General features: G+C 35.9%; 2 protein-coding genes across 2 annotated transcripts in view; one reads left to right on the top strand and one right to left on the bottom strand.

The window, feature by feature from the left end:
- The window catches only part of LOC100367056 (uncharacterized), a 43,557-nt gene extending 36,978 nt beyond the window's left edge, over positions 1-6,579 (bottom strand). Inside the window, exon 1 of the mRNA XM_085500110.1 lies at positions 6,401-6,579. The gene's annotated coding sequence lies outside the window, so the exon portion shown is untranslated. The remainder of the gene's footprint in view (positions 1-6,400) is intronic.
- A 3,970-nt stretch (positions 6,580-10,549) lies between these two features.
- Positions 10,550-16,740, top strand: LOC100367275 (high choriolytic enzyme 2-like). Its single transcript, XM_085500586.1, has 12 exons — positions 10,550-10,616; positions 11,072-11,155; positions 11,498-11,544; positions 12,001-12,079; positions 12,271-12,388; positions 12,477-12,655; positions 13,154-13,366; positions 13,586-13,639; positions 14,272-14,376; positions 14,729-14,857; positions 15,110-15,232; positions 15,673-16,740. Exons 1-12 carry the CDS (start codon positions 10,550-10,552, stop codon positions 15,780-15,782), a joined length of 1,308 nt encoding a protein of 435 aa, XP_085356712.1. The 3' UTR covers positions 15,783-16,740.
- Positions 16,741-16,990: the final 250 nt, after the last annotated feature.

Genomic DNA, 16,990 nt, shown 5'->3' with positions numbered 1-16,990 from the left:
TATATTAGGAATAATTCATGACGAAATATATTCCATACGCACCCATAAATTATTTTCATAATTACACACGAATATTACAGAAAAATAGATAATTTGCTATATTCTTGTTTGCACGTCATGTTCACAAAATCGCAGACATTTGAAATGAAAAACTTTCTCGATGTTTTAACGAGTACTCCGTGGGGTATATAGCGTGTTCTCACACTAGCATAATTTTGCTCGAGTTCACTCATCGCTTTCCCACATACACAGTGCATTTTAAAATAACATAATTATATTGCGTGAGTGGGTGGTGGTGAGACTGTCACAACGCGTTCTATTTATTTCCAACGCGCCTGGCCGGCGCATTCGATTGCGTTTATTTTGTATTTTTATTTTCGAAATGTAGCACTCGATGCGTTTATTTTTTCATGTCTCGCAACTGAACGTCCAAGCTGACTTTGTTAATTATAACTACATGACGCGGCATGCTACAGCGTGTCATGTATAAATCTAGTGACAAATCGCAAGGTTGTCAAGGTACCGCAGCCATCGAGTCGTAGTTGGAAATGTACGCACTTGTTTTGGAACTTTGTACCAAGACGACGCCGACGCACCTGGCGGCGTACGTGTGTTTTGCAGGTATTAGTGCGGGCATGGGATCGGATTCGGCTAAAACTGTAAACGAAACACGGAAAAATACCACCGAAATGACGAATCTGAACATGTTCTCTTGCCAACTAATAAAAATAACGAAAATAAGATAATCTTATAACAAGAACAGTTTCATTTCGTATATAGTAGTAAGTTGTGTTGTGTCCGAACAAAGATTGCATCGCGTGAATTTCAAATTAATTACATATCGATCTTCTGTACATTTTTTTTCTCTACTGCCTTTCTATATGCAAATAATGAGGTACGTCATACTGATGCCACAATACTTTGAAGCTGATGCCATGTTGATGCCATGAGACCGCGAAGCTGAGGCCACGATGATGCCACACGAAAGCGAGGCTAACACCGCTTCAATTTTCAATGACGCGAAGCTGATGCCACAATGATGCGATGCTGAGGCGACAGTGAAGCCATGCGTATGCGACAATGATGCCACAAAAGCCAAAGCTTCCGCGAGAACTGTACTGTATGTATCGTGCGACTAGGTCTATTGTTTGCAAATTATAATCCACGACTGACAGGATGCGTGTTGGTCGGTACATCGGACAATAGTCCTGGTCGGAAGCATTTCTGTGGTGGTCGCTAATTTTGCGTGCCGGTCGGGCCAATTTAAACAGGGTGCCATTTTAAATAACTGGGTGCACCATACTGTTAAAACCCCTCATGGACTAAGTTCAGAGTTCAATCTTGACAGGTAACAACTATAGATTCTGGTCCCCCTCCCCAGAATGATCTCCATAGAAATTCATTTATATTGAATATTAATTTTGTAATGTAGTCCACCTTCGAACAGAGAATCCCACACGTGATTCAGATGACAGATGTCACGACTTGATGACAGCCTAAGGTACTGAAAACTATCACAATCAAATCTGTTTGCTATTTGCATAAATTACACATATTACTCATTATGCCAGAAGTTTTGTCAACAATGCAATATAGGCGTGTCTGGCTTGGGAAATAAATCACTCAACATGTGTTAGATCTGGGGTTTGGGTGTGTTTGAATACAGTAATTTGAGTATACCGTACATCAAAAATACTACAATAATTGTAGATATATAACAAGATAAACTTACAAGAATCAAATATTTTATGATGGTTCTGAGAGATAGGAATGCCAAAACTAATCATACATGTAAGCCTGCCACTCAGTAAAAAATGGTACTGTGTTATTTCATATACTAAGTATATGAGGTTATTGCAAGGGTATGGCAAAGTATGCATGAAGACAGTACAGTGGGTGTATTGACGTGACTGCATACTATACTGCGGGCTATCAAATTTGTTTTTATTATTAGAGGACGCTTAAATGCATAATCGTTCCATATTTGGAATTCACATTTCCTAATATGGTGGGATGTAAATACCCAGTGCAATACTGCAAAATTACAGCACACTGTAGCTCATTGTGTTACAGTGACAGATGTACGAATGTATAACACTTAATGTCAATTTTTTTAGTGACTGTAAAATTTCAACTGTTTGAGGTGTCAATTTCAGAAAGCGCAAATTGGAGCAATGCTTAAATAGAATACATGTATATATGGCAATTCCATGTTAATATTTGACCAGGTCAGCAAATTTATTATGCAAATGTGTGAATACAGACAGATGCTGTTGTATATAATTTGTACTTTCTACCAATTGGCATAACTAAGGTTCAAGTGCATACACACTTTTTGGGGGTTAATAGCCACTAGTCAATTTTAGAATACTACTACACATGTAACCCTAAAAAAAATAGTATCACTTACACAAAAGTTCACAGCATACAGGTACATGTATCTGCCTCATGTACTGTCATTGCTGAATTACTGTTATTAATTTTGGAAAGAGTTCCTTTTGTACCCTCATTCCTAACCCCATCCCTACCCTCCAGCACTCCCCACTTAATTGTACATGCCCCTCCTAAGGACATCTATAGTTATCTAGAAGGGGGCATATACAAATGAATTGGGTAACTGGGAGTGAGTGTTAGTGTTAGGGTTAGGGATGGGGGGTACAAAAGGAACTCTTTCCATTTTTGTTGAAAAGTCATTTTGGCTGTTATGTATGAAGGTCATTTTAGCTGATTTTTGATGAGTAGAATGTAAGTACAAGATTGTAATTCCCTGGATTTTAATTTCACTGATTCATACTTCCAGCGAAATTACTTCTAAGTGAAAATTGTACTTTACAGTATATAAAAAGGTACAGCTACAGGAAATATTTGGTTTACTGTATTAACATGGTCGAAAGGAGTAAAAAAAAAAAAATATACATGTAATCCCGTTTATGGGACAATAAACGGGATAACACATCAAGTGGGATGGTCAGCAAAACCGAATGATAGTGGACTATGCTGGGGAACGCTGCCGAGTCACAAGAATTTAATCAGAAATTCAAATAACCTACATGGCGTTCACTTTAATAAACACCAATCAAAATTTAGGAGGTCCAGCTACGATTAGGAAAGTAGACATTGTAACAAAGAACTGTATATACGGGGTAGGATTATTTAGCAAGATTTCATAAATTTCCTATTATTGTTTGGTACTATTATTTACATATTATATAACATAGCATAAAATCTGTATCATTAGCCGCATCCCAAATATAAACCCCAAAACATTCTTTTTGAATAATTGAGAACCAGAAATTCATCATTTCTCGTATGTGTAGATGCTCTAATAGAAGCTGCATCCCCTCTGTAGAATTGTACTATTTTAATAGAAGTGCTTCTAATGCTGATTTTACAGAACTACTTTTGAATATTGTCCTTATTACCTTTATTGAATCAAACAGGTTCTGCCCTGGAACCACAGAACCAGAGGGAGTTATTAAGCTGTTAAACTTATTTCCTGTGCTTTATAACCTGGTGTGTGTATACATGTTCTATTGTGGAATCTTTTTGTGATTCCATTTTGTGGTTGTTGTGTGGGTTCATACTTATGTTGTCCCAATACATTAACAGTTACTCTACCAGCTCCATGTACATGTACTTTTACATTGACTTGACCAGATAAGAGTCATTGCTCAAAACATCTAGTTATTTGGAATTGTTACTTAGGGCTATGATTATTTAAACCAAATATAATTTATATCATATTTTTAAGACTATGTCCCACTTACACAATTTATCAATCTGAACAGACTGTAACTATTCACTATTTAGTTTAATCAAGTCAATGAGAACTCCCTGTCCAGTTTTTAGTGACTGTCAACATTAGTGTCAAATAATTATTTACACTTAAGTTACAGACATGTGAAGCCAGTTTATTTTGGCGATTCCTCCTTTTATTCTGCCACTGACATTCATGACATTCAGAATGAAGTTCAAGCAACAATCAGCCATCTTGAATCAGATTCTGAAACAAATGTCAAAATTAAGGCCTGCCCCAGACGAGCAGATTTCAGCTGGGACAGGTAAACGTACAAGGTAAATAAAGATATGAAATATGTCTATGACCAAGATCCGTTTTTGGAATGGCAGACATGCTTGTTTTTGATGAATTTTTAGCACTACAATGGCCAACATTCAGCCATCTTGAATTGCATCATGAAACAAATATATGTACATACATGTATGTATGATACAATGTGTGATCAAATAGTCACAGGCATGTTTGAGATACAGGTGCAGATGGACACACAGAGGTGAAATTACTACCTTTGAACAGAGACTAACAACCAGATAATTGGTGCTGATTTTATTTTATGTCATAGGTCAGCAGAAGTTCATGAAATGAAATACATACCCTTGCCGAGCACATAATGGAGACAACACAATCATTATTTGAGTGGTCACATTAAGCAGGATGGCAACACTGACCATACCAAAAATATGATCTTGATCTCAAATGGTAACAAACCAGTGAATATTTCACATAATAACAAGCCATTTGGTTGCACACTTTGAAGTGGTCAACTTACTACATCTACACTATAGTCAGCATTTTAATTTTATGTCAGTGTAACAAATTAACTGGTTTAATTTCGCTTTGTTTGCAGGATATATTTGAGTAGTGTGGTCATGGTTTCGCTTTCAAAACTAGAGGAATCAATCTGTTTGTCTTGAAGATGCTTTGACTAGCTGGATCAATGGTGGTCGCACTGTCCTGAAGACATGACAACTCACTGGGTCACTGAATCATCCCTTCAGCCAAAAGGAAATTCCAATTGAAAATAAAGTATTTTACAGTAACGTGATTTATTACCAGATAAAGTTTGCAGCTTGGGGGTTATTTTCACTAATAAGTCAATTATCGCTATTGAATGGTGGACTTGAGCCTAACATGACAATTATTGCAAGTGAGAGGGTTCATCATTGACACCTACAACTTCAACAATAAGGTGTTAAATACATCTTAGTAAGCTAATTTTCTTTGTTATAGTAACACCATTATTCAAATTCAGACTTTCACACTGTGGGCACAAGAAAGTATCGTGATGCAGTAAGAAAAAGGGCCCCTCACTCCTAACTCTAATCCTAACCTTGCCCCTCCTTATTTCAATTATATATGCCCCTCTTCAGGACAGTTATCTAGAGGGGCATATGTACATCAAAGTGCATCTGTAACAATAACAGGATTAGTGTGCCCTGTTTTAAAAAGATCAAAGAATGTGCAAAAGCCTTTTGTCTTTCTCAAAAGGACAGTAGATGATCATGTTGCAGGGCGTCATAAATACAGCAGTATACTGTATAATTAAATATTACTTAATTTACTAAGACACTACCATCATTTATGTAAGCACATGCACTAATAATATGGTTTACATGGACATGTTTGAAATGTAATGAAAATGTATGTGATTTTACAAGTTGTTTTTCAAATGGTGATGCATGCACCAACACTAGCTAGAGAGCACAGTGTTGAAACGGGATGAAGCTCTCCGCTAATAATCTCTTTTCACATGCTACTACATAAGAGTTGTAAAAATAATGCAATGCACTGTCTATGTAGCGTGTCATTAGTTAATTATTACAAGAACATTCAAGTAGAAAATGTTAATTATTTTCAAAGATTTGAGTTAATTTGAATAAATTAATTATATGCATATAATTTGCTCAGAGGGGGTGTTTATCCGCACAAAACTAAAACATATTACCCATCGTAGTCATATCAAATTAACATTATTATTTTTTTCTTTCTTTACCTAATACAAGCATTACAGCCAGACAGAAAATTATAACGTGATGCAAGTAAATATTTGTTTGTTATTTATTTACTTAATGATATGCAAGAAAACTTGTCATAAACGCAAGCCTTTAAATTTGTTAGAATAAAGTTGGACAGCAGATATGGCACAATAATTTATTATTAACTAAGTGGTTGACAGATTTCAATTATAATCCCTACAATCAATGCTCAATGCTCTATTGGTTTTGACTGAAATTAATTTTTCTTGAGCTATTTGAAGCGATGTAAATTACTTTTCAGAGTATTATTTTGACGTGCAAGATACACGTACGAACGTCAGACCAGTAGTTTTATCAGAAAAGTTGAATTACCCCGTTTATAATTCACTGAGAACCCCTCCCCCCGAGTCGAAGGATGTGACTCTATATTTCCACGTACAGTCAGTGACTCGTCACAAAGATGGCTGTATCATTAAACAGAAAACACTGTTCAAAAGCAGAACATTAAACAAAAAAACGCAGTTAGTTATTTGTTCATTTTCAATCAAATCGACCAACTGAGCGACGCGTTTTCAGAAATTTAGCGATATTGTCGGTCTCATTATCGTTACACATAAGCACTCACCTTCCGACAGTTTCTGTGAAACCTCAGGTATACGAATTAGCTGTATTTGAATGTCTTGAAGTAATGAGAAGTGTACTTTTCACAGTAATCCCCGTTTCTTACGGAGCAGCATGCAAGAGCAACAATGGCGGCATTTCCGCGCCAATTGAATCATGGGTAAACAACATCACCTGCACGGAACAAACTATTTTTGGAGTTGGGGGTGTCGTTCGTGATGCCCGCGACAAGTCGAGAGCGAAGGGGCTCGTCAACTTAAAAAAATAAAAAATATAAACAAAAAAACAAAGCATGTTGTCGAGCCCATGCAAAACAAATTAGGGCTCAGACTTCGTATTATTTTTTGGCCAACCACATTTTTTTCGTTGAGGTTGAACACTGGGACAAGGGTCCATATTCAGCCCAACAACCCATATTACTTTTCACATGGTACATATAATACTACTATATTAAAAACAAAGTGTACACTTAAAGTTCTGTATATATGTGTATTTGAAACGATTCCTTTCCATTTCAACTTAATCACCCTTAATTTGTTTCAAGAGAAAATGTTTTCTCAGCGTTCACGTCAGAGATTTCTTTAAATGATTTGGTGAACTGAATTTTGCTAACGTTGAAATTTCAGGCTCACCGAATTTGCTCACCAACTTTTTTTCATATTTTTCTTATCACTCACCAAACATCGTATTTTATAACTCATTCGTGATATAATGGCATGTCCACGCATCATCCGATTGAGGATTCGAATTTTAGTTTTTAGACTTTCCAGTACCAGCACATCAAAGCCCATGTTATTTATTTATTTATTTATTTATTTATTTATTTATTTATTTATTTATTTATTTATTTATTTATTTATTTATTTATTTATTTATTTATTTATTTATTTATTTAGTTAGTTAGTTAGTTAGTTAGTTAGTTAGTTAGTTAGTTAGTTAGTTAGTTAGTTAGTTAGTTATTCATTCATTCATTCATTCATTCATTCATTCATCCATCCATCCATTCATTCATTCATTTATTTATTTATTTATTTATTTATTTATTTATTTATTTATTTATTTATTTATTTATTTATTTATTTATTTATTTATTTATTTATTTATTTATATTACGATATTGATTTTATTTGACACTCTCACTAACTCCATTCGCATAAATATATACAAAGTAGACACTGAATTGTTATTGGGAACCATGTTCTTACACGACAACCCGTCACCAATCGAAACCCTGGTTCCAAACTAGTGAAGGCTGATAATAAGACCAGAAAACTGCGGAAAGCTGCTTCCCAAGAGGAATTGGCAATAAGTGCTACGAAGTTTGCATACTTTATATTTTTTCTGTTATATTGATAGTTGATCAAATCCATTTGGTTTCAAAATTCAGCGTATAATCCTGAAAAACAATGAGGTCAACTGTAATTTTCCAATTTCACGTGGATTTGGCCGATTTCTCTAATCAGCTTATAATTGCTAAATTATACCTGTATGTATAAGTGGTGAGTTTACAATATTGAGAAATTCAAGCAAACCATTGTGATTCAGGGTATAACTACTGTGTTAGTGTAATTTGACTTCTTTGAAAATATCGTAGTGGTGAGTGACCATCGCGTAGTGACCATTATCTATTACCACAGATTACGATAAATTTATGAAGCCCCATTATATCAACCACAGGGAGCCCAGGAACTATAATCAACTTTAGTACGCAGTCTCTATGAGCGGGGGGGGGGGTATCGGCTGGTATCTAGTGTAAGAAATAGTCTATTTCTTACAATAGATACCAGCCCCCTCCTCCCCGCTCACAGGGAGTGCGTACAGTTCAAGTTGATCATAGTTCCTTGGCTCCCTGTGATTCAACACAGCCGTTTTCAGACATATGTTGATATCTGGCTTCATTTCACATTGGTGGGCGACAGGGGTATTATTGTTTAGTTTCAGTCAAACATTAAACTGCCACCTGCCTGTTTCTCTGTGCTTGGAATTGCTTTTCACGCATGTCACATCATAACCTGTGAACTGTGAACATGGAAATATTCTTTAAATATGATAAATCTACGACCATGTTAATTACCTGAACCAATTATTAGGTTAATTGATGATGGATATGTTTAATTGGGAAAGATAAATAAGTAAATTACTCAAACGCTGATTACTGTTAGTGTTGCTAAGTGATATCTACAATGATTTTTTGCAAGCCAAATTATTTAAATAAAGTGAGCAAATTCAGCCATGTTAATTTGGCAGGGGATAATAGTTCTAATCGGTTCTGTCTCGATGTCAGATTGACCACCAGTATGTACAGAGCATGCACTTATAATAATTTGTAACGTGCACATATCATGGGACACTAGGCTAGCACCATTTTATATCTATAACGCTGAGACTAATACTGTTATGACTAAGACTGATACTGTTATTGTTCGCAGATGTTGTTTTTACCGTTACGGTAGCACCTCCTCATTTCCACCTGTATCCAAGCTTTCTAAAAGTCCATTCTATCGATACAAGTAGGAACAAGCTTAAGTACAATGTCAGAATCTAATTTACATTTCAAAGTAAATATCGTATATCAGAGACATACTATGGCATCATTCAATTTAATATCAATAGTGTATATGTGTGGTGTAAACCATGTATTAAAAAGATATACGTAGTATCTAGTCATAATTACGTTGCTTCTAACTGTGTTTGTATTTATCAATGATTTTAGAGACGCATTCACATCTAACACCAGACTTGCTAAACAAGAATTCAGTTTTAAATAATGAATGTTGGGTTCGTTTAGCCCCATATGTACACAGCTCTCTCCGGAGTCTGTACGCCGACGTCGTTCGTAATTGTATGGTTACTTGATTATAACACGGATAATGCCTCGGAATAATGTATGGCGGGCAGTGGCGGATCCAGCAAAATGTATTGGGGGGGGGGGCTTCGCTTAATATTACAGAGCGTAAATCGCATAGAAACTATGCGTAATGCAGATGATATGGCATGCCCCCCCACCCCTGGATCCGCCACTGATGGCGGGTGCGAGTTGTGGGGCAGGATTTGCTGAATATTTCTAGGTTTGGGTTCTTTCTCTCACTGGTTCGACCATGTATTGCGATATGCCAGCCAGTCATTTGTTTTATCGTCTATTACGTTTTTAGACTTGTATTTTTACTCATCAAATTATCATTATGTATATAAATTTATGCCATGGCAGTCAATATATCGAGTACACGTGATCCAATGCAAATAGGTGAACAACTGAGTGTCCGTCGTAATTTACAAATCTACGCATACTACATGTTTTCTTTTACAAAAAAGCTAAACAGTATTTCAAATTATAAGGTGTTCCTTGAAATTTTCGTAGACATACTCTACTGTCAATATGGTTTAAATGATTTATGATTTTAAATACTATTCTTGTTTAAAAAAATGTACTTTATTGCGCTTATTCTCTAGCGGAAATATAGCACATTGTAGCTGTAATCAAACAATAATTATGATAATTTCAAAGTTCCGATTACATAGTACGAGTTTTAAATAACGGATTTAATTACAATAATAGTTATTATTAATTTATTAATTAAAATATATTAATTACTGAACAGTAAAAGCACATATTATGCCCATACAGTACACCGGGAGATCATTTCGTCACTATGTTCGAAACTGTAAAATTTGGAATTGTCGTCTTCGTTACTGTGTGTTGGTGTATAAAACATGGCATATGTGTGCCGGTAAGTATGGTTTAAAATCATGTTTACTGCGATGATGTAGAACGTGTTGGATACTACATTATACGCGTGTAAAACAGTGTATAGTAGATTGCAGTTTGTAACGGTGTTACGGTGACTAAATACATAACATAGAGCTATGTCTTTTGATTTGTAACGCGTTGTACGCTCTTCAGATTGCAGAACCGGACGGCGGTGATGCGGACGAAGACGAATTCGCACATTTACCCGAAATATTGGTAAGCATAAATAACCCTTGATATTCTACATTGGATGTAAAGAAATTATTATGGTAGTTTGAATACTGCTCTTGACACAACGATTCATTGTAACAAAATAACTAATATCTTCACTAATTCATTTATTAATGATTCACATTTTCAACTCAAGTATTTTAATGATTCCTTATTCTCACATTTATACAAAATATGATAAACAGTTACACCTCATTTTTTTATCAGAGAAAGCGGTCGACACCAACGAACTCCCCGGAAGGTAAATACACTTTAAATACATTTCATCCGAAGTTTCGATGTGTTTAATTGTGGGGATTGGTGTGTATTGTAGTAGGTGTATATTCACTATTAGCTACGAATTAGTCACGGATCGGCACGCAACCATAATTTTGCGTTCACACCAACATTTCTTCCAAGAGGCGTAAATATGAGGGCCGCTGGATAACTGCCTCGTACATAGGCGATGTTATTGTTGATTATATCTTTTTTCAAACAAACAATTCTTGCCATGTAATATTCCATAATAATAAACATACATAAAAACTGGACTTACGCGGTTTGTGAATCCATATTAGAACTAAGAAATCGATTTATATAGGATAATATAACAACCTAAACTTGCCTGAACATTATATTGTATAGATGTGTGAGATTATTTGTTTGTTCACGTGATTTCCAAGAAAGACGTTATCCCGTATGTTCTGTTCTTTTTAGCTCTCGCTAATTTCGGGATAAATGAAGATGATGCAATGGAATACGTATTTAAAGCAAATGAAGACATAATACGAAGCAATAGTGGTAAGCATATATAGCGAATCATTATTCTTTTAACATAATATTTACTACTACTATTGTAATTATTTATATTAAGTACAACTGATCTGATTGGTCAATGTATTATCACATAATCGCCGATTGAATATCACTTCTGGCCGAGGATGTTAATATTGGCTGCTAAAGTAGTATTGCCATTTGGCATTTCATTACTGTGTTGATGATTGCGCTGACGTCATAACATTCATCACATGGCATAACACCCCAATATGGCACACGCGGCTATACATGTTATATAGACCCAGTCTCAGTAAATAAGTGCATGCTCAGTCTTGTTAACCACAATTCTAATTACTCTCTTTGTAGATTTAAATGGTGTGATGCTGGAAGGCGACATTTACCTCGGGCCTCGAGTACGTATATCTTACATGTTACAAGACTACTGAAACTGATATCTATAAATCTAGTTATTTGTTTCAACTTTATATTCCACGCTATGAGATTTCACACTGAACAGTAAAGTGTCATTCATTTCCTAGGACATTTCACAGAAAGACGTTTGACAATCGGGTTATTAATCAAAGAGTTCACTGCAGTTGATAGTTGTGCTATTGTCCTTAACACATTTTAATTATATGATGTGAATTTGCATGGTATTATACTCGTCTACTTAGTTTATGGTATTTTTTCAATCGTGTGTATTTATTTCACATTGAAAAAACATGAGGACTGACGTTTTATGACTGTTTCATCATTTTGCTTATACTCCCTCCATTCAGTGGGATGCAATTGTACGAGCCTGTCATACCAGCCTTGAAGACTGTAACATAGATACAACAAAGCATTGCTTTTTTTTGTTTTGTTCATAGGCACACAACAATGCACTTAAAGACGTTGACAAATTATGGCCTGGTGGTATTATCTATTATACGATTGACAAATATTATGGTATGGAATTGGTTATCACTTGTTGCGTGTAATTAGACATACGTATATAATAAATACATTTTATGAAGGAAAGATTATTGATATATCATTAGTACAGCGTTTCCATGGGAAACCATTGAAGTATATACTGATGTTAACAAAGTATACGCATATTTCAAAAATAAAATAATATTTAATATACATTAATACAGATAAAGATGCCAATCAACGTATACAGGCGGCCATAGGACACTTTGAGGAATTAACGTGTATTGAATTCAGAAAAAGAGAAGACGAAAGAAATTATATACATTTTGTTCCTCTACAAGGGTATGTAGATTTCAATGAAACACTTTTATGACATCGACACAGACTTAAAGTGAGTCTTCCAGCTAAATGTGATTATTGGTGTTTTCAGGTGCTGGTCCAGCGTGGGGCGTGATGGTGGCAAACAGGAAATCTCGCTAGGATTTGGCTGTACTGAACACCTTGGTACTATCATGCATGAAATGATGCACGCCATGGGATTTTATCACGAGCAAAGCAGGACAGACAGAGACAAATATGTCACCATCGTGTGGGAGAATATATTCCCAAGTAAGTACTTGGGCACTTCAATAAACAATATTATTACACCTCTGCCACCATATCGCCGTATATTGGTTACAGCGTGACGCACCTTATCGGTATTGCACAGGGTATCTGCATTCTGCCATATTAGGAAATGTGGATTCCAAATATGGAACGATAACGCATTGAGTTTCCAAGATGGCTGGTGTTTTGAGAACAAAGTTCTAGAAAGAATGATCCAACGATTTTCACCCAGTTCTGGGCTTCCTACACCAAGTTGGATCGGGAAAATGTATTATAATAAGGTCATTGAGAAGACACCACAATTATAGTACATGGTCGCAAACCTTTCAAGACCTCCGTTACCCATCGGTCAATACTTCCGCTGTATTTGATTCTTGCATAATTTGTGGCATCCTCGTATCAACCACATACGGAGAGAGAGTTCCACTCGGTAATGTGACGTCCACGATGTGTTCACGGCAGAAATATGTTAACAACCATATTTATTGTTTCCCTTCACAGAAATGGAGGACAACTTTGAAAAATATGGACACCAGACGATAGATGATCTTGGCTCGCCATATGATTACACCTCAATTATGCATTATCCGAAAGATGCTTTCAGTAAAAACGACGGAGATACCATAATTCCGAAGAAGAACGACGCAGAAATCGGTCAGCGAAATTTCCCTAGCGAAGTGGATCTATACAAAATAAACAAGCTTTACAATTGTGGTAATGTAGGACATTCATGTTCTTGCCATATTTTGGATAATGACAGTAATATATTCAGCGCAATTTGACTTTCCCAATTATATATCAAACATTACCACTGTAGGATATAATGTATGCTATACAATGAGGCCAATTATTAGGACGGGATCACATTTCACTTCATGACTTCAATGAATCATAACAACGACGTTTATCATTATTCTTTGTGTATTGTTTCAGTTGACCATCTCCAGGAGTTTGAGTCCAGAACAACAGTGTCACCGAGGAGAGAAGGTAAACCACATTACAATTTAGTAATATTACAAATCTCATTCGATATAATCTAGTATACATAAAACTTGAATTGAGTTGTCCATCCAATTTTTTTTCAGCCGATCTGCCCAATTGCTTTATGTGTGATGACATTCGGTCTAATCTCACGCCTGGCCATCTCAAAGCACTAAACAAATCATCATACATGTAATGAGCTGATAACATCCCACTTATGCGCATGTTTTATTGGGCATGTCGCCAGTATCAGTCTCGCGTTATTGTACTGACCTGTGCGACAAACCTCGTGATGGAAATAATTCTCATTGCCTATGCTATGATGTGTGAATTTTGGATTTGTTTTCCATTGAAATCACCACCCTACAAATTTAGTATGGGAAATGCTATTCATCATGTGACTTATCAGGTGACTATGTGCCAATTAGTTTTCATCTTATTGATGGTATAGTTTGTGACAGTGTCGATAAAAAATGTAAAAAACCCATTCAACGTACATGTGACATCGATTCGAACAATATATTACAGTCACACGAAACAGAGTGTTAACGCATGCCAACCGGTAGAGACTATAGTGCAATAAAGTAGTATATATACATATATATGCTACAGAATGACGATTTTATATTTTCACACAGAATGTAAGGACGATAACAAGTTGTGTAGTACTTGGGCCAACAAATGTGATAGAGACCCGTGGATGCAGACGAAGTGTAAAAAGACTTGTAATTTGTGTACAGAAGGTAAAACAAGTAACCACTTCTATTTGAGTTCTATAATGTCCCTTGTGGATGTACAAGGGATCACCTTAACAAAGGCTATCATCCACGTCATATCAATACCAAATGTAGACCCGACACTGTGGGCAAACGTGCACCTCACTGCGCAACACCCACCTTCCACAACGTTGAACCGAAATAGCGTGCAATGAACGCGGACCTTGCGTAACTTGATGAGCATGCGCATGTCGAATCAAATAATAAATCTTTCAAATATTAGGAATGTAATGCATTGTCGAATAACATTTAATTGATATACTTGCATAGATATACACTTGATGTATAATATAACCAACTATTGATATTTTTATATTAGATTGTGTAGACACAAACGAACGTTGCGCGTCATGGGCTGCTGATGGTGAGTGTCAAGCTAACCCGACATACATGTTGGAGAACTGTAAACAGAGTTGCGCGGAATGTCCATCATCCGTTGTACCAGCAGGTATATAACATCTTATTATATGCGTTGAGTATGCATCCATTTCTACATGCTGTCGTTATTTGCGATAATTAATGATATATTAGTGATGTACCCCTTCAAGGTTTACGACCAAATAGCAATAAGGAAATTATTATAATAAAATAGTTTTGAGATCATGCTACTTTATGTTACCAAACAACTTCATAATTATGTAACAATATTTGTCGAAGGACTTTGTTCTTTTCTTTTCTCATTATATTACCATCATGTTAGACTGCATTGATCACAACGATATGTGTGATGACTGGGCACGACGTGGCGAATGTGATAAAAATCCCAACTACATGCATTCATCGTGCAAGAGGAGCTGTGGGAAGTGTTCCGCTTACACTAAAGGTAAAATACTTGCACTGTTACATTATATGTATGCTAATTTCGAATAGTTCGATTCTATACAACAGTGTCCTGTATGTAGGGACCTTTTGGAATGAAACGCTGTATCAAACATGCAAATTATAATAATTAGGTTTCATATACAGCATTAGAACGAGGATGTGTTATAGTATGGTCCGAGAATGGTCACAGTCTAGTGATGTTCAACAGTTAGTATGATAGCTCGCAGCAACACATCACATTAGCAGAACAATTGTTATATTCTTAACACTGTCAGTAGATTTTTCATAATTCGGGAAACAGCGTAATATTTGTTTTCTGAGGAGTGATGTAACTACAGCGCGTATACATAGCCGGTGATTAGTTTAGTCGTACATGTCCAAGGTGAAAGCGAGCAAAATACAACATATTAACGTGAATATATCCCTTGCGTTTTTCCACAGTATGCCTGGACGAGAATGAATTATGCGGCTGGTGGGCCTCTGACGACGAGTGTCGCAACAACCCAGGCTACATGAACGTGAACTGTAAAAAGAGTTGTAATCAGTGTTAATTAAATGGTACATTGGCGACAAGCTGTAACAGAGCAGTTACATTACTATTACATTACAGGAAATTATTCGTGGTGTGTTATATAAGACGACGCGTGGCAAGTAAACTAATGGTCATTATTTGATAAAGAGATAAACGTTTCACGTCCCCGACATTTCGGCTTATGAATCTGGCAAAACAAACGCACAATACAGATCATATAGTGTTCAATGTCACGCCGTCATGATTTGTGTGAAGTTTGAAAAAATAAAACAGGTACACTTTAGTTATACAAGTGTTTGATATCTAAGTTAATGTTGCAACGTAAACTATAATTTCTAATTGATCAATATACATTAGATACATTCGGCCGCCGAGATCTCGTTGTGAGCGAGGCCCACGATACCTGTTCATGTCTCTCAAATATTCTTCCTCAAATACCATGGTTATATTGGTCAAGAGAACAGTTGGTACAATGGGAGGAGATTAAGGATAAGTATTTGAGAGGGAAACGCATGTATCGTGTCTGTCTCTCAACAAGATATTTGAGGCAAATTCAGTCTCAGGTAAAAATACAATATCCACGTTTTTACTCCAATGCGTTAACGCCTCGTTCCTGTGTAATTTTACACTGACTTGACCACATAAATATTATATTGAACAAATTCGCAACAAATTCTGCTACTTTACAGAGAATCAAAGAAATCACGAGAGAAATCAGATATATAAAAAAGTATCAGTGTTTTACATTAATCATATACATTTATTGTTAGACAGAGTTTATTCGGGCATTTTTTACCCGGTGATCAGGATACCACACAAACCAACGATAACTTTGTGATGACCGAAAACTTCTTGTGGCGTGTGGCATGTTAAGGCTATAAGCTGGTGATAATAATTAGTTACCATGACAACAATGGTTTTGTGATACTGTTTTCCCAGCATAATAAAAAAACATGACGGAATACCTTGAACTCTAACACCGTTTTTGATGTTATTGGTTGTGAACAGGACATTGTGATATAAATGTGTATTGTAGTTTGGACACTTCATCAAGAGTGTTATGTTTTATAACTTCTGACTCAATTAGCAATCTATCAATAAGAAATGGGTTCCATGGTTGCAACGTGATTGAGCGCGCCCACGACGAAAAGGGGGTAATTTTAATATCTGGTCGTCTGTGGGCCGCGTTTGTCACTTCAGTATTAAGTAGATATTTTACATTTAATG

Source organism: Saccoglossus kowalevskii, chromosome 6, assembly GCF_978046115.1.
Source record: "Saccoglossus kowalevskii chromosome 6, keSacKowa6.1, whole genome shotgun sequence".
NCBI classification, from domain to species: domain Eukaryota; kingdom Metazoa; phylum Hemichordata; class Enteropneusta; family Harrimaniidae; genus Saccoglossus; species Saccoglossus kowalevskii.
Note: the sequence above shows the minus strand (reverse complement) of the source record. Positions and strands in the feature narration are given on the sequence as shown.